Source organism: Zingiber officinale, chromosome 2B (genome assembly GCF_018446385.1).
Source record: "Zingiber officinale cultivar Zhangliang chromosome 2B, Zo_v1.1, whole genome shotgun sequence".
Classification (NCBI taxonomy): domain Eukaryota; kingdom Viridiplantae; phylum Streptophyta; class Magnoliopsida; order Zingiberales; family Zingiberaceae; genus Zingiber; species Zingiber officinale.
The window spans coordinates 43,967,254-43,989,289 of record NC_055989.1 but is presented as its reverse complement, the minus strand read 5'-3'; the positions used below and the strand labels follow the sequence as shown (position 1 = coordinate 43,989,289).

The following is a 22,036-nucleotide window of genomic DNA, read 5'->3' as shown; positions in this document are numbered from 1 at the left end:
AAGCCTCTCAACTCGGGTCCATGTGACGCTGCCACCAATAATAGAACGTGTAACCCACCGTATTAGCTTCATCCCAAATGATAGGCGCCACTGCTTTCTCCCACTGAGCAAGCCATAGAAGAAAGTCTGCTCCATAGTCTCTATCCATGACAGAGCCATACTCGGATCGAGATCTCCGCGGAAAATAGTGAAACGAGTCTTCATCGACTTGGCCATGAATCCTAGCTCGTGCTGACGATATCCGTGATCCGTGTCGGACGCCAGAGGAGTCAAGGAAACACCGAGCCGATACTGTGTGGTACCGCTGAATAGACCGAGAAGGAACTCCGTCAGATATACCGAGCATAAGCCGCCGGGTGGTACCGCCTGGGGACAAAAGTGGTGGCGGTTGAGGTACTGTGAGGTAATGGTACCGATATGTGTACCGCTGCCATCAGAGCAATGGGGCACAAAGCATCGGTGTAGGGTACAATCTGAGGTCCATGTGGCGGTGGTAATAATACGCCATAGGGGCTAGAGCGTATGTCGGCACACCAATGGTACCCCGATGGTATTGTAAATGGATAGGCGTGGATACCGCTTGTGGCCAAAGTAGGTATCTCTACAGGAGCTATCGGGATTTGAGAGCCCGATGCTCCCGCTGCATCCTGAGTCTGTCCCGACCGACGGGCTCACTAATAGTGGGCATCTCCGGCATATCCAGAGATCCTGTGTCCCACGTGGTCGTCCAGCACCACGTCTCGCAGCAATACGAGTAGATCGTCTCATATCTGTTAAATTAAATTACAGATATCAATACCAATATAACAACATAAAATAACAACATACCTATTTGCTGTTTGGAGATGTTCCGTCGCCGTCCAGTCCCCAATTTGACCTCAAAATTCCGAACGAGAATATCGCCGGAAATCCAATAAATCCGAAACATAACATATCGAAAATCCAATAATGCCCAGTTTGGCTCGCAAACCTGGCTAACCCAAATATCCGAATACCAACAATGTATCCGATAAAACACCAAAAGGTGTATCAGATCCGCCTTCGATACCAAATAAATTGGTATCAGATAAATCTCAAAAATCAAAAATACGAAACAAAAGATCGTAAAACTGTGCTCTGATACCACTAAATTGTCACGCCCCAGAGGAGTCCCTGTCCGAGAAAATTTCGGCAGCATCTCCCCTGTACGGTGGACAATCTGAAACTTTTCTACATCTCACAAATACCTCAGCCACAGGCGGCTGGAATAATAACAACAAAATAAAACATCACCACGCAGTTATATATAATCAAACAGTAAAATAATACTCTGACTCGAAATCCACCCTACTCCACTACACTCATAAAGCTCAAATCCGACGAACTCACCTCTTCTGCCGTCCAGGCAGGCATGTAGTAGAATAAAAACCAAATCCAAATCCATCAATATAATAAAATCTATACCATGTCCATAAGTAAATAAATCCAGAACATAACAAGTCCAAATAGTCTAGAACAGAAAAGGAAACCAAATGAAAAACCAATCACATCCTCGAGGTCTGCAGGGACCAGCAACTGGAACTCTCTCCTGACAGCATCAACCTGAAAATATCAACAATGGAGGCGGGGTGAGTCCAACACTCAGCAGGTACAATTGATATGCAAAGTAAAGAAATAACACCTAGCACTAATCATGCGTACAGTCTCCTGATAAAGATAAAGGTAACTACAAACCGAAGAAGACAGGAGAGAATCTGTACTAACCAGGACCCGGTAAAAGGACAAACAGTCCGAAAGGTATAGAAGACCTGTATGCATGTCAATCAAGGTATCCAAGCAATGTGCAGCATATAAGTGCAACAAACACAAACACAAACAATAAATGCATCATGCATATGATGCCAATGTCATGGTCACCCCTGACGCCAGTCAACTCACAACAACAGTGGGACCGAGTGGGTAGGGTCGTGACAACCGTGCACTCGCAACACTACTCCGATGAGTGATCGAGTGACGGAAGTCGCCGAGTACATACGCATTCTACCCCAAATCATAAATGGGGAGCGCAATGCTCTCATCTCCCAGACACTATGACGGAGAGGAATCTCTAACGTGCTACACACACTACCCATGAGCGGATCAACGGAGCACGGAAGAGTCAAACCGACGTGTACTACGCCATGTCCCGCTACCCATGAGGCCACAACGGAGCAGTGATGGAACCGCAAAGTGCTCGACAATAAAGGAGCAATCATCACTCAGCATGCAATCATGCGAATGGTGCATGTCACTAAACATGGTAATATACTAAACCAATCTCTGGACATATCATAATGTGCACCAAAGCGAATGAATCATATCAAGGTATCTGATCATATAAGGTATCAAACCTAGGTCCTGACATGGTAAAATATGGTTATATCACTAACCATGAGCATGTGGAATCAGGTACATATCCATACAAGATGTAAACAAACAATCAATCAACAGGTAGCATGTATTGGGCAGTGATTAACCGAAACAAGTAAGAAACACAATTAATGCATCTTGTTAATTTAATTACTAAGCATATCAAAGACAATAAGTCAAAAGTACCCGCCTCCGAAAATAGAAAGGTCCAATCCGACGTCGAGATACCGTCTCGAATCAGAGTCCTGTAATAAATCGTACAGTTTAGCTAAGTTAACTATAAACAAATAGCTAAACAACTTCCAAATCCACCAACCATCTAGGGTTAGTTTCATTAACCCTAATTACACCATTAGATTTATTCCAAATCTAAATTAACAACTATTGCTAACATATCTAGAAACCATCTACAACGGAGACCAATTCCTACACAATTAACGAACCCAAATCAAACACATAACAATCTATATATGTACCAAATCCTTACCTTAATTCAACCGCTGCTGAAAGTCAGAAAGTTGCTGCCCAAAAGAAACATCTGCTGGAAAGTGGCTGCCGGAACTAAGAACAATCAACAGCACAAGATACTCCCCGAAATCAGTGATCCGCTAAACCCTACACCTGCAGATTAGGTCATAAGGGGAAATCCAGAGTGCAACCAAGTATTACAACCCACTCACCTTGTTGGCTCAGCAGAAAGGAACTAGGGCAGAGGGGTTTTAGGCACACAAGATGAAAGTCAGCTTCTGTGCTAGGTCACAAGAAAACCCAAGCAGTGGTACTCGGGTGCCGGAATCGGGGTTGGCCGGCGCTACTCGAGGGCTGACGTCGGCTGGAAACTAGCACACGGCTTGACACCCGACCTCCCGGCGAAGAGGGCTCGACTATCAGTAGAACTCGGCTAGGGCACAGATGTATTTCGGCCGGCAGCACCGTTGTGAAGAGATCTCGGCGCTAGGGTTTGGCTTCGGTGTGCACGACTAGGGCAGAGATTAGATCGCCGGCGTCGGCAGAGGAGAGGAGGAAGGAACTGCCCCTGGGTGGCAGTTAGGGCAGAGAGTTGGCGTCGGGCGCAAAGGCTCGGCTTCTATGGAGTTGCAGCCGACGGTGGCCTCGGGTACCGGCGAGAAATAAAACGCAGGGCCGGCGGTTAGGGCAAGGATCGGGAGTGAGGCTCGGCGTCGGTGCGTGAGAGGAGAAGGGAGTGGCGCTGGTGCGGCTCGGCAAGGAAGAAACGGCGATACCAATAAATAAAAGGAAATAAAAACAGAAAAAGAAAAAGAAATAAAGAAAAAGAAATTAAAACTTTTCCTCATTAAAACAGGGTAGCCCAAATAGGCTTTTCCGGGCCCCGTTCCGATCCCCGTTAACTCGTCCATACGAGTTATGAAAAATTCCCGAAAAATATCCAAAAATTCCAAAAAATTCCCTTATTAACATTCCTCATCTTTCCGGTATTTTACAATCATATTCATTCAGTTTTTTGCCTCAAGCTTCTACATGGGCAACTTGACTGCTGACCTAGAGAGGGAGAATAAGGAGTTGAAGAATCAATTAAGGGCCCTAAAGGCATCCTCCCCTACTCCGAGCAATGAGGTCACCCAACTCCAGGAGAAGATAAGTTCTCAAGCTCATCAAATGACTCTCTTGAAGGAGGACTTACAACATCATCGCCAGATGCTAGGGGTTAGGGGAGAAGAGAAAAAGACTCTGGAGCTTCAAATACAGAGCTTGTCCTCTCAATTAAGTGTTGAAGTAGCCAAAAAAGACAAAGCTATCTCAGATGCTACCCTCAGATCTTCTATATTAGAGCACTTTCAAACTTCACTCCCTAGGTCCCCGGACTCAGCTCAAGAATTGGCTTCTTAGAATTTTGAGCTATTATACCTACAGGAGAAGTTAAAAGCTCAAGACTCAGAAGTAGATTTCCTTACTAAAGAGTTAGAACGTCTCAAAACTGAAAAGGCCAGTTTCCAAGAGAAAGCGGAACACCTTGAGTCAGAATCACAGACATATAAGGCGGGTGAAGAGGAGCGATGGGAGAGTCGACACTAGCAATACTTGACCTCTTCTGAATTCACGAATGCGTTCGCCAGCTGCATTGTGGGGATTCTAACCCATTCTGTTGAGGGGGTTCTTAAACAACTACGTGAAGGGGGGGTTTTAGCTCAAGAGCCTCCTCCCCTATTTATTGATCAACGACGACTCAATAAAGAGTTGCCAAAGAAATTCATCAGTAGTTTTAAGTGAGCCTTGTATGGCTGAACTGGTTGTAAGACAAACTATGGGTGCTTGCTCTCCATCACTCGATGAGCGTTGTGCCGCAAAAAATATTACTGACTCGTGACCTAGTGCATATATATATATATCTCAGACTACGGTAAATACACTTGCTAATCTCTAAAGCAGACATGTGTTAATCATAGCATGTTAGATATATTCGTAGGCTTTTAAAGTAGACATGTGACAATTATGGTATCAGAAATGAATATAGAGTAGTTATTTGTATGTACGATAGGCGCATATTCGAGGGGTGATACTTACTTGTTCGCCTACCGATCTTTAAGGTTGTTAGTCCAGAGAGCCACCCTTGTTTTATGGTTCATTGTCTTCTGTTCCTGTTTTACTTATAATAGACAAGAGGTAAAGAGTAGGTGCTTTAACGAAGTGGTCTCGAAACAATGCAACCCCATAGATGGGTATGTAACGGGTCAAGTGATTTAACATAAGCGTTTTTCCTTATTGTTTTCACTTGAAAATATATTGATAGAAATCAACACTTACTTGTTTCTTGCGAACTTTGTACCCTTTTAGAGTGAACCATGTTGGTATAAAGGATTCCATCCACTTTTATACTTTGGTCAAGCTTCATATGTAAAAATCAAAGGGCTATGACATCTCGGTCGGGGATATGCTCCCGAGCGGATATGAAATTAATATATTTCGATCGAGAAAATATTCCTGAACAGATCTGAAATAATACTTGAAATCCAGAAGATTGATATGTTTCGGTCTGGAATGTACTTCCGAACGAATCTGAAATTAATATATTTCGATCGAGAAAATATTCCCGAACGGATCTGAAATAATACTTGAAATCCAGAAGATTGATATATTTCGGTCAGAAATGTACTTCCGAGCGAATATGAAATTAATATATTTCGATAGAGAAAATATTCCCGAACGAATATGAAATAATACTTGAAATCCAGAAGATTGATATATTTCGGTCGAGAATGTACTTCCGAGCGAATCTAAGTTAATATGAGAAGGACAGAATATTATCACATTTCGGTCGGGAATGCCCTCCCAAGCGAATCTGAATTAATATGAGAATGCCAGAATATTTCCACATTTCGGTCGAGAATGTCCTCCCAAGCGAGTTTGAAATTAATATATTTCGGTCGGGAATGTCCTCCCGAGCAAGTCTGAAATTAATATATTTCAGTCGAGAATGTATTCTCGAACGAACCTGAATTAATATGAGAAGGCCAGAATATTGCCACATTTTGGTCGGGAATGTTCTCCTGAGCGGATCTGAATTAATATGAGGAGGCCAGAGTATTAATATATCTTGGTCGGACATGTACACCCATGCGAATATAAATTAATATGAGAAGACCAGAATATTGCCACATTTCGATCGGGAATGCCCTCCCGAGCGAATCTGAAATAATACTTGAATGCCGAGAGGTATCTGTTGGATCGCAGCGGCCAACTAGAAGGGGGGTTGAATAGCCTGCAAAAACAAAAACACGAAAGCCCTTCTCGACTTCCTAAACTAACACTTGCATATAAAGAGTAAGTAAATAAAACAGAAAGGACAAGGCTCATAATTTACTTGGTTACAACCGGGAAGGCTCTTAATCCAATACAGATGAAAAACGTACTAACAAATCTCCTCTAGGCGGAGAAGCCTCTTACAGCGTTGACGTACAAAAAATAGAAGCTTAACTCTAAAAAGAAGTGCACAAGTGTTTGAAATGAATTGCTTGGAATTGTTAAAAAACTTCTGGACCAAGGCTGTATTTATTGCCTTGGTCGGGGCACCCTGAAGGGATTCCGAGCACTTTGGGGGGATAAAAATTTATCCCCCAACGTCCAGATCACGATTGACGTGTTCTGTCCCCTCGGATGGGTTTAGTGGCTAGTGCATGAGGTGTTGCCACAATGAGGTCTGGGGTTTGAATCTCGGCAAAGTCGAGGTAAATACCTCCATTATGTGATAATAACTATTTCAAAGGCTAGTAGCCGCCCGTGATTTACCTCCTCTGTGTTGACCTTGGGACGGGTTGGCGGGGGCACTGGGGGTGAGCGTATTCACCTTTTGCCACAACGATTGATGTGTTCTGGTCAAAAAGTCAACTTCGGGCGCTCGGAAGGGTTCCGGGCGCCCTGGAGGGGTCCGGGCGCCTCGGAGGGGTCCGGGCGCCCCGGAGGGAAAAGTCAACCCCATTGACTTTTTCTAGCCCGGGTCTTCTGCTCCGGTTCCGTTTGCCTCAACCCGAGTCTTCCGCTCGCTTGGGTGATCTCTGCCATCCGGAATAGGGCTCACCCGAACCCAACTTCTGGTCTTCTCGAGTAGGCTTCCGCTCCGGCTTCTCATCCCTAGGAATCGCAGCGTGGTTCCTTCTCGTCTACCAACGTACTCATCCGCAGCCTTCATCCCTCAGTCGCACCCCGTGCCGACCTTCTCGCTAGCTGCGTCTCTTGCTCCTCGAGCAGTCTTCTGCTCTGGCTTCTCGTCCCTCGGAACCACCGCACGCTTCCTTCTCGTCCGTCGATGTACTCTTCTGCAGCGCCTCATCCCTCGGACGCACCGCGTGCCGTCCTTCTCGCTAGCTGCATCTTCCGCTCGACTACCTGTGCTCCTAAGCTCCTGCACACTTAGACATAAGGTTAAAAACACACAGAACCTAACTTAACTTGTTGATCACACCAAAACAACCTTGGGGTTCCAACAATCTCCCCCTTTTTGATGCGAGCAACCCAAGTTAAGCTAGGGTAACTATTTTTGCTATAAAGTGCAAAAAGATAGAAAATTTGGTCTACCTTCCCCTAGACTTATACTTTTCCTTCTCCCCCTTTGATCACAAAAAAATGGGATTTCGAAAAGGTCTAAGGGTTAAAAAAATTTCTAACTTTCTTAAAAAATTCTAAGTTGAATAAACTCTAAGTTAGAGAATTTACAAAAAAAAATTTGAAAAAAAGTTTCTAACTTAAAAAAAATTACGAAACAATTTATAATGTTCATAATAATTTTTAACTTATTTTTCTAAGTATAAGTTTTACGTAAAAAAAAAAATCTAAGTAAAAAAAATATTTAAAAGACTTTTTAAAGCATTATTAAATTTCAACCTTAATGCTTTATCAGAAAGTCAATTAAACATTTAATTTCAATATTTTGACTTCCAGGTCGTGGCGAGGCACTAGACCTTCTTGGTTATTGAAGCAACAACCACTTCCTTAGACAAAGCCTCATAAAGAAACTCACTGTTTAATTTTCTTGCTGAAAGTACTAAATCTAAGTTTTTAATTTAGATCAAATTCTCTAATATTATGATATTTAAATTTTCATTTTAGTTTATCATAATTTCTCAAATCATAATTTTTCAAGTTTGAAGCAAAAAATATTGAGCATGCAGAAAATTGTATCATTTCCTTTATCATGTTATTTTCTATTGTTAGTTTGTCGAAATTCTTTGATCGACAAGCTGTTGCATGAGTTTCCTTTAACCCACTATTCTTTAATAATTTTTTGGTTTTTAATTCGCAAAATCCTTTCGATAAAATAATTTCTGATTTGCAAGAATCTTTTGATAATATATTTCCTAATTCGAAAAAGTCCTTCAATAATTTATTGATCGAATTAAGCAGTTGGTTAGGAGGTGAAGACCATACCTGACTTACCTTGTCAGCTGTTGATTCTCCCCCTGTTAGGTTGCTTTCTCCCGACGTTGCTCCCCCTTCATCGATGCTCTCGATGCTTTTTGAGGAAGAGTTGATTGTGTCTTCTGGTAGATACTCGGCGGTGAGTGTTGTTCGGATAATTTCCTTCGCCTCGGATTCTTCTAACGGTGGTTCGGTGTCCATCGAGGAGTTGGATTCGGCTTCAAGTGGTTCTTCGTAGAGCTTCAAGAACTTTTCCCAAAGTTCTTTTGCGCTTTTATATTTTCCGACTCTATCGAGATCCTAGGCAGGTAGTACGCTCAAAAGGCAAGACTCAACCTTACCGTTTGTTATGAATTCGTCACGGTGCTCGTCAGTCCATTGATGCTCCTCAAGTTCTTCTCCTTCTTTGCTTTTGGGCGTATCAAAACCATAGGTCATTATTAATAACAAATTAAAATCAGTTTTAAAATAAATCTCCATCCGTCGCTTCTAAAAAGCGAACTCCCCTCGAATGTTGGTGGGTAGATGTTCATTCCGGCCATCTCATTGCTTCAGCCGACGGTTAGTTCTCCTGAAGCGTCCTGGCTCTGATACCACTTGTTGGATCACGGCGGCCGACTAGAAGGGGGGTTGAATAGCCTACAAAAACAAAAACACGAAAACCCTTCTCGACTTCTTAAACTAACACTTGCATATAAAAAGTAAGTAAATAAAACAGAAAGAACGAGGCTCACAATTTACTTGGTTACAACCGGGGAGGTTGTTAATCCAAGGTAGATGAAAAGCGTACTAACAAATCTCCTCTAGGCAGAGAAGCCTCTTACAGCGTTGACGTACAAAAAATAGAAGCTTAACTTTACAAAGAAGCGCACAAGTGTCTGAAATGAATTGCTTGGAATTGTTAAAAAGCTTCTGTACCAAGGCTGTATTTATAGCCTTGGTCGGGGCGCTCCGAAGGAATTTCGAGCACCCTGGGGGGATAAAACTTTATCCCCCAACGTTTAGATCGCGATTGACCCGTTCTGGTCAAAAAGTCAACTCCGGGCGCCCCGGACTGTTCCGGGCACCTCGGAGGGAAAAGTCAATCCCCGTTGACTTTTTCCAGCCCGGGTCTTCTGCTCCGGCTCCGTTTGCCTCAGCCCGAGTCTTCCGCTCGCTTGGGTGATCTCTGCCATCCGGAATAGGGCTCACCTGAACCTAACTTTCGGTCTTCTCGAGCAGGCTTCCACTCCCGCTTCTCGTCCCTCAGAATCGCCGCGTGGTTCCTTCTCGTCCGTTAGCGTACTCATCCGCAGTCTTCGTCCCTCGGTCGCACCCCATGCCGACCTTCTCTCTAGCTACGTCTATTGCTCCTCGAGCAGTCTTACGCTCCAGCTTCTTGTCCCTCGGAACCACCGCACTCTTCCTTATCGTCCCTCGGACACACCGCGTGTCGTCCTTCTCGCTAGCTGCGTCTTTCGCTCGACTACCTGTGCTCCTAAGCTCCTGCACACTTAGACACAAGGTTAAAAACATACAGGACCTAACTTAACTTAGACACAAGGTTTGTTAAAGTTTGTTAAGAGATGACGTAAGCCAGAACTGCAATAATAGTGTAAGGAATCTTTTTCTTACCCCAGATATACCTTGTTTGTCGTTTAGCATACCTATGGAGACTTCTAGAAGCTATTTGCCGCCCAATTAATTAAACTGTCATATGATCACATATTGTTATGGTTCACCTGTTACATACACTTTGTTAGTCATATAAGCTCATTCTGTATATATGAGGAATATCTTCTGTTTGTACTAGTCTCGGCCGGTATTCTATACTCGATCGGTTATTTATACCCGACCAGGACTTTATTATTGTAAATACGCCAAAAACCGTGCAAGGTTGATGACCTTTATGCTCGATCTACTTCCCATGCTCGGCTGGTCTATTGAACTCAACCGATCATACCTTATCGACCGAGATTAACCAGTCGGGTGTATACAAACATTACTGCCCGGTAGACCTTCCCTCAGTTGGTCGCATACTAAGGGTTGTGCGAGACTAAATGCCTCTGTGTTTGGCCAGTCTATTGAGGTCGGTCGATCATACCTTATTGACCGAGGTTAACCAGTCGAGCGTATACAAACACTACTGCCCGGTAGACCTTCTCTCGGTCGGCCGTATGCTAAGGATCGTGCGAGACTAAATGTTTCTGTACTCGACCAATCTATTGAGCTCGGCTAGTCATACCTTATCGACCAAGATTAACCAGTCAGGCGTATACAAACACTACTGCCCAGTAGACCTTCCCTCGGTCGGCCGCATACTAAGGGTCGTGCGAGACTAAATGCTTCAGTGTTCGGTCAGTCTATTGAGCTCGCCCGATCATACCTTATCGACCGAGGTTAACCAGTCGGGCGTATACAAACACTACTGCCCGGTAGACCTTCTCTCGGTCGGTCGTATGCTAAGGATCGTGTGAGACTAAATGTTTCTGTAGTCGACCGACCTATTGAGCTCGACCAGTCATACCTTATCGACCAAGATTAACCAGTCGGGTGTATACAAACACTACTGCCCGGTAGACCTTCCCTCGGTCGGTCGCATACTAAGGGTCATGCGAGACTAAATACCTCTGTGTTTGGTCGATCTTTTGAGCTCGGCCGGTCATACCTTCTCTCGGTCGGCCATATGCTAAGGATCGTGCGAGACTAAATGTTTCTATATTCGACTGACCTATTGAGCTCGGCCAGTCATACCTTATCGACCAAGATTAACCAGTCAGACGTATACAAACACTACTACCCCGGTAGACCTTCCCTCGATCAGCCGCATACTAAGGGTCGTGCGAGACTAAATGCCTCTGTGTTCGGTCGGTCTATTGAGCTCGGCCGGTCATACCTTATCGACCGAGGTTAACCAGTCGGGCATATACAAACACTACTTCCAGGTAAACCTTCTCTCAGTTGGTCGTATGCTAAGGATTATGCGAAATTAAATGTTTCTGTACTCGACTGACCTATTGTGCTCGGCCAGTCATACCATATCGATCAAGATTAACTAGTTGGGTGTATACAAACACTACTGCCCCGGTAGACCTTCCCTCGGTCAGCCGCATACTAAGGGTCGTGCGAGATTAAATGCCTCTATGTTTGGCCGATCTATTGAGCTCGGCCGGTCATACCTTATCGACCGAGATTAATCAGTCGGGCGTATATAAGCCCTCATGACATCTCAATGCTAAGTGCTTCTACGTTCGATCGGTCTTTGTTTGCCGAACGTGTTATGTCTTCATTTTACATGAAGCTAAATACTTCTGTACTCAATCGACCTTTTCCTGCCAATCTCATATGCTCGGTCGGTCTATTACGTTCGACCATTCTTTGCCTGCTAAATGTGTAACAACATTTTTACCCATTCAAACCGTTTTTCAGGCAACCTACCACATCCTTATCCTACTCTTCTCCGTCTTCCTTATCCTCATTACCCCTTTTTCCTCTCCTACAAGGAATCCATGCTTAGATATTTTTTCATCCATTGAAATCAGACTAAAAGCAGCTTTCTCCGCTATGACTGGCAGACAAATTTTCCTAACAGGTTCGCGATACAGCTCGCAATCATGAATTCGCCTAGTATAACCACGACCAACAACTCCGTGTGCAAGGTCGCCTTGCGCATCCCCGAGTGGCGAATCCATCCACACTTCAATTTTTTCTTCCCACTTCATTTTTTAAATTTTTTTTTCTTTTCTCTTTAATATGTCTCTTGATCTTGTCTAAGAGCTTGCGAGATGAAGCGTTGGGAGATGATGAGCAATGACGAATAATGACTCTGACGCCGACGAACAGGGGATGATCCGATAAAACCACAACGGACCTCACAAGAGCCTAAATGCTGAATGATAGACTCAAGAAAACCAAAGCGGATCTATGAATAATATCTCACAAAAATGAACACCGACGAGCTACCTCCGTGGTTCGGCCAAGGCTCGGTAATCCAATGAATGATATCCTCTCCCTACGCACAATAAGACCAACCAACAAAGCGTTAGTGACCTAAGACCGGGGTGGGAAACCTTGGCTAGGTCCTCCGACGCTCAAATTAGTCTCCGGCGAGAAAAAGAAAGGGAAACAGTGTGGAAGAAAATGAAAATTAGGGTTTGATTCTGATGCCATGCGTATGTTTGCGTACCTGGCTAGTGGAGAGGATTCCCCTTTTTATTCCACCTCATTTAACCTCCACAGTCATGAGGTGGACCCCGGTTTGTTAATGTTTGTTAAGAGATGACGTAAGCTAGAACTACAATAATAGTGTAAGGAATCTTTTTCTTACCTCAAATGTACCTTCTTTGTCGTTTAGCATACCTGTGGAGACTTCTAGAAGCTGTTTGCCGCACAATTAATTAAGTTGTCATATGGTCACATATTGTTATGGTTCACCTGTTACATATACTTGGTTAGTCACATAAGCTCATTCTGTATATATAAGGGATATCTTCTGTTTGTACTAGTCTCGGTCGATATTCTATACTCGATCGGTTATTTATACCCGACCAGGACTTTATTATTGTAAATATGTCAAAAACCGTGCAAGGTTGATGACCTTTATGCTCGATCTACTTCCCATGCTCGGCTGGTCTATTGAACTCGGCCGGTCATACCTTATCGACCAAGATTAACCAGTCGAGCGTAAACAAACACTACTGCCCGGTAGACCTTCCCTCGGTCGGCCGCATACTAAGGGTCGTGCGAGACTAAATGCCTCTGTGTTCGGCCGATCTATTGAGCTCGGCCGGTCATACCTTATCGACCGAGGTTAACCAGTCGGGCGTATACAAACACTACTGCCCGGTAGACCTTCTCTCGGTCGGCCAGATGCTAAGGATCGTGCGAGACTAAATGTTTATGTACTCGACCGACCTATTGAGCTCTGCCAGTCATACCTTATCGACCAAGATTAACCAGTCGGGTGTATACAAACACTACTGCCCAGTAGACCTTCCCTCGGTCGGCCGCATACTAAGGGTCGTGCGAGACTAAATGCTTCAGTGTTCGGTCAGTCTATTGAGCTCGCCCGATCATACCTTATCGACCGAGGTTAACCAGTCGGGCGTATACAAACACTACTGCCTGGTAGACCTTCTCTTGGTCAATCGTATGCTAAGGATCGTACAAGACTAAATGTTTCTGTACTCGACCGACCTATTGAGCTCGGCCAGTCATACTTTATCGACCAAGATTAACCAGTTGGGCGTATACAAACACTACTGCCCCGGTAGACCTTCCCTCGGTCAGCCACATAGTAAGGGTCGTGCGCGATTAAATGTCTCTGTGTTTGGCCGATCTATTGAGCTCGGCCGGTCATACCTTATCGACCGAGATTAATCAGTCGAGCGTATATAAGCCCTCATGACATCTCAATGCTAAGTGCTTCTACGTTCGATCGATTTTTGTTTTTGTTTGCCGAACGTGCTATATCTTCATTTTGCATGAAGCTAAATACTTCTGTACTCAATCGGCCTTTTCCTGCCAATCTCATATGCTCGGTCGGTCTATTACGTTCGACCATTCTTTGCCTGTTAAACGTGTTACAATATTTTTATCCAGTCAAACCCTTTTTCGGGCAACCTACCACATCCTCATCCTGTTCTTCTCCGCCTTCCTTATTCTCATTACCCTTTTTTCCTCTCCTACAAAGGGTCCATTCATCATAATCTATATCATATCTCCTTATGGGTTTTTTTTCCACTTTAATCCTCCAAAATAAAAACATTATATTCATTTTGATTTCAGCTAGAGTTGATTGTTTTATCATTTAACCATTAGAATATTGTTGCCTAATAATGATAAGGTAAAACATTTTTCAGATTTTTAAAAATAAAATTTTAATTTCGATAAATTAATAGATAAATTTCTTTAATAAATAATTAATCTAAAAATATTAGACTAATAAATCGTTCATTATAAACATTTTCTTATTTATCTAGTTAATTAATGAAAATCTCTATAAAATTACATCAATCATCCCAAAAAATAAATAGATATCTAATATAACTAAAAAATATTAAAATATTATTAATTGACTAAGCATATTTCAAATTCACTCAAATCATAAATTTATAATTTCGAAACTTATCACTGGACTAGATTCTATTTCCTCCGGTCAATTGCCACTTCGTAATGCCAAAACAAACCTTATCTGCGAAACTTCCTCGTCAATTTAGTACACATGCTCACCATAATCCATCAAAACTAGAACACTCAAGTTGGACTCGAAACTAGAACACCCAAGTTGAACTCGAGAACTTCTAAAGTATGTTTGATTAAATTATCATATATAATTTAGATTATGTGATTAAATTATCATATATAATTTAGATTATGTGATTATCGAATAATTACATATTTAAGATTATGAAAAATAAAATATAATCAAATATTATTTGATTCAACCTAAAATAATACAATAAAAACTTATTTGTTTAAAGATTTTAATAAATAACCTAATTTAATATTTTACTATATTACCCTTAGTTACAAAATCGACCATATATTATTATTATTATTGTTATTATTATTATTTTAAATTCTACGTTTTTTTATTTTTTATTTTCACGTTTTCTTTATTTTTTATTTTTTATTTTTTAAAGTTTTTTTTAAATATTTTTACATTTTTTTTTATTATTTTTACTTTTTTTAATTTTTTTTATTTTAAATTTTAAATTTTTTATGTTTTTAAATGTTTTTTCCTATTTTTTTTTATATATTTTTTTTACATTTTTTAAATTTTTTAAATTTTTTACATTTTTCTATTTTTCTATTTTTTTATGTTTTTTTATTTTTCCTATTTTTAATTTTTTTAATGTTTTTTTTTCTATTTTAATGTTTTTTATATTTTTTATTTTTTAAAAAAAATTATTTTATATTTTTTTTCTTTATATTTTTCTTTTTACCATATTTTTGTCTTATTCGTAAGTATTTTGGATAAAAAAAATTTCATTAATCCCAAAATCAAGAAAAACTTTAATTTTCCAATTCCAAATTACATGTCCGTCGATTATGGAATATTATTCGAATAAAATTTTCGTTGATAACCTTAGATAAATAAATAAAATTATCAAAAATAACCCCAATCAAACACACCCCTAGTGTAAAGGTAAAACTCTAGAACTAATACCATCTAATTTACCATATCAATTACAAATAAAGGTAATTTTACAATTCATTGAAGTAGGGGTGTAATTAAGCCAAGTCGAACTCTTAAATGTTTGAACTTGACTTGTTTATAATCGAACCGAGTTCAAACTTTATTTAATGAATATATTCATGGTTCACGCGCTTATTCGGACTTTTATCGAGCCTAAACAAACTTAATAAATGTAAATCATAAATTTAAATATTCATTAAAAACTAAATTATATATTTAGAAAAAATTATAATATTATTATTAAAATTTATAATTTTATTTTAATAAATAAATTTAATATATTTATCTATATTTTTCATAAATAGAATATAAAATCTAAAAATTCAATATCAAAACTATTATTTTTTTATTTAAAAGTTACTTAATGAGTTCAACGAACATATTTACAAATTAACGAATCGAATATTACGAAACTTGAGCTTGATTTATTTATCTTAACGAACCTCATTAAACGAGCTCAAACGAACTTTTATCGAATCAAATTTCGAATAACTCACGAACGACTTAATTCATTTACATTCCTACATTGAAGGCTTAATGACTTTTAAAAAGTTCCTTCAACCACTTATAATTTGTGACATCACAATGTTTTCCATATTCTACTTTTTACTATTAAAAAAAAGTAAAACAAAAAAGAATAGACATTTTATAACAAATAAAAGGATATTTTAACATTAATAAAACCTCAAACGGCATTTTCAAAACCCTATCAAACTTTTTTAAAAACTTTTTTTAAAAAATGCATAGAAATAAAGGCAAAGTTGTTGGGAAAACTTAGGCTACTGCAACTCATTCGAAATACCAGTTCAGAGGGCCCACTATTTCGTTGTGTTTAATGTTAAAAAAAAACACTTTCTTTTAAACTTACGGCGATAAAAGGAAAGTTCAACTTGCTGTCCGACTATTCAACTAGACGAACGCAACAAACCAACGATGTAGATACTCTCGAACAAAGGTCCACCATACAAGATCACAGATACATTAATAGACTTACGCATAATTGAGACGGAATATGTCATTAAGCACATAAAAGCTCCCCTGAGATGTTGGAATCAAATGAAACATCTACAAAATAAAGACCATCGGTTAGCAACATACTATCGATGAAGTAAATGCATACTACAAAACAACTAAGTCAAGGAAGGCTATATGGATCTTCTTAAAATATTGAACTCGATTACATACTAATAAACATTAAAAAACTATTTAGGATGGCTACATTGAACTTCTCTTGTCATTGAACTATTACAATCAAAAGGCCACTAATAAAAAGAAAAAAAAATGGAGCTAGTAATTATGATAATAGGGATAGGGGTGAGCTTTTAAAGCATTCTTCAGCACGTTGGTATAATCAATTGGAAAGTGAACCAACTAGAAGATTCTAATGGCTGGAGAATTGGAAATAATGCAAATGCAGACAAATTTATAGAAATAAAAACAAAAACTAAAGGGCACTTCAATAAATCTCTATACTCAAGTGACAAACTTATATAAACAAGTTGAGAATATTATGCATGGGAAAGGAAGCTAAGCAGGGTAAACCTTCATGTCAAATCAAATGCACAAACTGAAAGATCAATCTCAGACGACAACATAAACCAAAAGAACATAGGAAAAAAGAGCAGGAGATAAAATTTGTCTGTTGCATTGAAGAAATATATAGTCATCTATATCAAGTTGGTTCAAAATTTTGACATTTTCTCTACGAAGTATTGTTCATCGATTGCCCCATTTAGTAATTTCAATGACGACAATTTTATTTAGATCACAATATTGTTCAAAAGATGGGCCTTATCATAAAATGGAAGGTACTATTTTGTCATAAACTCCTGGGAGATTTTAGGAGAAAGAAGGGGGACGAAGGCCAAGATATAGATGGAATGTGCATAATTTTAAATATCTAATTCCATGGTTTTAGGTCACATAAATCCCAAATGTGATGTAAACTAATAAAAGATTTTGGCACTATTGTGGGTAACTAACGAATATAATAATTATAAGATCAGGTTAGCAACTTAAAATATAAGAATGCTTTAACATAAATTACTCGAATTTGTAGATGTCATAATTAGAAGAAAAATTAACATAATTTGCTTATAGAAAACAATGTGGTAACAGAAAGTTTAGAGAATGACATAATCATGTTTTATGTTTATTAAACTAGAAAAGTAGATAATATATTATACAAGGATTATAAGGATAAGATTATTGAAGTTAAGAAATCTAGAAATAGAATTGTTATGTTAAAATTGGTTTTAGGAAATAAGATATTGAAGATTAAAAGTGCATATTACCCTTATATACGATTGAGTGATTAAATTAAAAGAGAATTTTAAGAAAAGCTAAATGAAAATTTCCATGATATGCCTAAAAATAAAAATTTACATAAATTGACATGCAGGGAGAGTTATTGGGCAACTCAAAGGCCTACATGACGATTTTAGATTTGATGAAACAAATGAAGAGTGATATAATTTAAGATTTTCTTACACCTTATTCTAAGGACCATTTTCTTAATTAGTTGTATGAATGGAAAAAAAAATCATATTCAGGTAGATTTGTTCCTTACTAAGAAGGTGGACAAAATTATATGACAAATTATAAGACAAGTATGCTCAACCAAGTTATTGTGACCTTGCGGAGGCCTCAGCCTCCGTGACCTCGTGAGCCCCCGCGAGCTCCATGGCCACATGGTGACCTCCGCGCTGCTGCATTTTTTTAAAATATATATATTTTTGGTTAAAATTTTTACTTCTAAATTTCTTTCTTTCTTGTATCCATTAATATTTTTCTTATTATTTTTTTTACTGTTTCATTTATTAATCTGTTTCCCTACATTTGTGCATAAAGCTAAAGAAAGAGAAAAAAAATACCATGGTTATTTTGTTTTCTCTCCTAATCTCTTCACAAGGCAAATAGAGGAAAAATACCCTCTTAACCTTTTAAATGATTATTATTTTTCCTTCTTTATTCGTCCACAAGCATAGAGAAATTTTTTTTAGAGAGGTAGAAACATATTATTAAGAAAGATAAAAAGAAAAGTGTAATATAATTTTTAACTTTATAAAATATACTATTACTAATGAACTAAATTATTCTAAATATAAATTTAATTTTAAACTGATCAAAATAAATCAAAATTAAATATAGTTTAAACCTACTTGATCTAGTCATGTCTAGTTGCTGGACTTTTAACCTAAATTGACTTTTACTTAATAAATATTAAACATTTCACGAGATAATATCATAACTTAAACTCAACATTCAATATTTCAAATATAACTCAATAATAAGCATCTATAATGATCAAATATTAATCAAAATATTTTTAACTATAAATTATATAGCTAAAAAGTATCAAAATCATACCAGCATAGCCGATATAATACCGAAACTATATCATTTTGATCATAAACTGATACTTTGGCACGACTCAAAATTTTAAACCTTGCGCACAACTAACTAACAATCAACTAATGGTATTAAATATTTAGAAAATGTTAAAAACATCTTTAATTTTACAAGAACTAGAATATGGAATTTAAGGAGAATAATAAAAACTTTAAAATATCAAATGATGATATAATAAGTTTGGTATAAAATGGTTGTTAATAGTGATATCATGTATCTAGATCTATTTTTGAAATGTTTAAAGGAAAGCACATTGAGGGATGGACACGGTAGCAAATGACAATAATAGAAAGAAAGACAGGATTATGCATATTGAGGGAAAACTCTAAAAGACGTATTTAAGATAGCATGGACATGCACTTAAGCAACCAATCAATGCTTTAGTTAGGCAATGCAAGACCCTGAAATATGTACATTAATCAAGAAAGAGAATGACTGAAGAAGACTTAGACGTGATTAAGAATGACAAGACATGATAAACTTCATTTAAACGAGTATATAGTAGGGATCAAGCCTAATAACATAAGAGGATCCATAAAGTCAGCCCCACTTAGTAGGATAAAAACTTGGTTATTATTAGTGTTGTTATTGTCTAAAGGTAAATCGTATAAGAAAAGTTGATGGTGGTGTAAGGGGGCACAAAAGACTTAGCTTAAAAAGGCATTTTCCAAATAAAGCAAATTTATTGAAATAGAGATAATTTGAAGGGCTTAAAATAGCTATTATTAAGGCAAAAAAATTATAAGCATTGCAAAGGTTAAGTATATGATAAGTTTTATGATTATTGAGGTTGGGCTAATGTTAAATGCATAAAAGATGAAAATTTTGTTGACCATAATGCAGTTAAGAATTTTTGTAAAACATTTATTGAGCATTGATGCAAAATTATAAAAGATTTAAACATTATAATTAACTAGAATATTAAATTAAGTTATGAAAAAGAGGCTTTAAAGAAAATAAAGAGAGGTAAAAGTGAAGGTTTGAAATATATTCCTATTGATATTTTAGAAGGGTTTGGGAGATAAAAGAATAATTTAGTTAAACAAACTTTTAAATAAAATTTAAAAAATTACAAAGATGCCCAAGAATAGAGCAAATTTTTTTATATCTATTTATAGGAAAAAATGTGATACAAATTTTTTTTATTATAAAGGTATAAAATTGATAAATCATACTATAAAACTTTAGGAAAGAAATATTGAGACAATAAACAACAAGACAACCATTTTTTGAAAAACAATTTGCTTTCATACCTAAAAGATGAATCTCAAATGTCATTTATTTGATAAGAAAACTAATAGAAAAATAAAGAGAAAAGAAAAAAGGATTTACATATAATTTTTATTGATTTAGAAAGGACACATCATAGAGTTCCTAGACAACGACTATGGTGGGTTTCTTCATGACTATTGGGGGTTTCAAAGAAGGAAGGAATATCTTATAATTATATTGAAGTGATAAAAGATGGATATGATGTTGCAAGTAGTGTCAAAGCTATTCAGAGAAGAAAATGATTTTCCTATAATTACAAATTCATATTAAGGTTCAATAAGTCCTTATCTTTTCACACTAGAACTACATGAGAAAACCAATCATATTCAAGATAAAAATAAAATATTGATATGTATTATTTCCGGGTGATATTTTGTTGATTAGTAAGAGAATAATTATCAAGGTTTCAAAAGGTATATCCAAATGATAGACAACGGACACACAAAATGTGAAGGCAAATGAAGTCAACGTTAAATATTAAAACAAATAGTAATTAATATCTAAACTATTTATCACTTGCCAAATATAACACTTTACGAGCTACAAACAAAGATAGATTTGGATTTTAAGTCAATTTGGTTTAGATTAAATTTAAATGAACTAAATAGGTATATTTAGACTTACATGTAATATGCAATTGCTATGGAATTTCTTTCAAAATTCAACTAGGTTGTTGCTTGGTTGTCTTAAGTCGATACTTTCTAAAAAAAATGAGATATTTAGATTAAATTTGATGCTTGAATATTGGAAAAACCTTTCAAAATCATTTTTTTTTAAAGTTTAATAACATGGTTTGATGAGAATGATGATGATCTAATTCAACCATACGATTTCACATGTTTATATGATCATGAAGAGATGGATTTCAATATTGTAGCATCAAAAAGCTAGAGCCTTTCAATCCAACTAGATTCATCTGATCTTCATACATCTAAACCCTCTATGATAAGATTTTAATCTTATAAGAAATTGAAGACCATGAATTTGCCTACTAAACAACCACATAATAACATGTGTCAATATTTGTAAAACTAATGTAGGACAAGGACTCAATCTTAGTCACCAACTGAACGTGATCCAAGAAACTAAATTTAAAAACATGTCATTTTTTTTCAAAGAATAGATTGGATAATAGGACCATCACCTAGAAACATAAGAACGCCCACAAAAATAAATAAAGGAAACAATCATCTATTTATCGCGTCTTTGATCATATTTTCATAATAAACCATAGATGATGAAGGATCATCAACTTGAAATAGGGCTAACTCTAGAATGTATAAACAGGTAAAAGATAAATACCTGGCTGAACTTGAGCGGATGTTGTTCGCCACCGACCTGGAGCGATCCGCTAACGAAGACAAGCACGCCACCAGGGGGTCCCGAGGGCTGGCAATCGACGGTGGATATGGCGTGGGCGCACTGCTGGAAAGGGAGGGACGAGAGTTTAGCAACAATGGCAGCCGCGCCCTGGATCTTGTCGCCCTCAAAGGTGAGCATGGAGCCGTCCTGGTAGAGCCCTCCGAGCGCCTGCCGGTTGCTGTCGAACGTCCGGTAGTAGTGCTCGACGAACGCCTTGGCGACCGCGTCTGGATCCATCGCCGCCGCAGTCGAAGAAAGAGGAGAAGTTCCGCCTTCTCTCCCTCGTCACTTTAAATAGACGGGAAAGGACAAAAGGAACGCGTTCAGATCACGCAGAAGGCCCATTCCAATTGATGGCTCGAGTTCGGCTTAGGCCCAGTCCAATTGTTCAGGGGTTCAATTTATAGCAGTTCCAAATAATCCATTTTAATATAAAATGTTTAGATCAAAAGAATGATCCTTTCAATTGAATTCATTAGAAGGATACTCTTTTATGACTCATCAAAATATATCTTATGGTAACAGTTAGAA

At 38.1% G+C, this 22,036-nt stretch overlaps 1 protein-coding gene across 1 annotated transcript; it reads right to left on the bottom strand.

Annotated features, from left to right (window-relative positions):
* Positions 1-16,370: 16,370 nt before the first annotated feature.
* On the bottom strand, positions 16,371-21,782 carry LOC122045619 (nuclear transport factor 2B-like). The gene is made up of 2 exons (XM_042605920.1): positions 21,446-21,782; positions 16,371-16,525 (listed from the first exon to the last, which is right to left on the bottom strand). The coding sequence occupies exons 1-2, from the start codon at positions 21,740-21,742 to the stop codon at positions 16,451-16,453; spliced, it is 372 nt and encodes a 123-aa protein (XP_042461854.1). The 5' UTR covers positions 21,743-21,782; the 3' UTR covers positions 16,371-16,450.
* Positions 21,783-22,036: the final 254 nt, after the last annotated feature.

What these genes read in the sequence shown, in the direction of transcription:
- LOC122045619 (XM_042605920.1), bottom strand. Translation starts at nt 21,742, where the DNA reads ATGGATCCAGACGCGGTCGCCAAGGCGTTCGTCGAGCACTACTACCGG. An exon ending in ATCCGCTCAAGTTCAGCCAG is followed by an intron (nt 16,526 to 21,445) that starts GTATTTATCTTT and finishes TTTATTTTGTAG; the next exon opens with ATGTTTCATTTGATTCCAAC.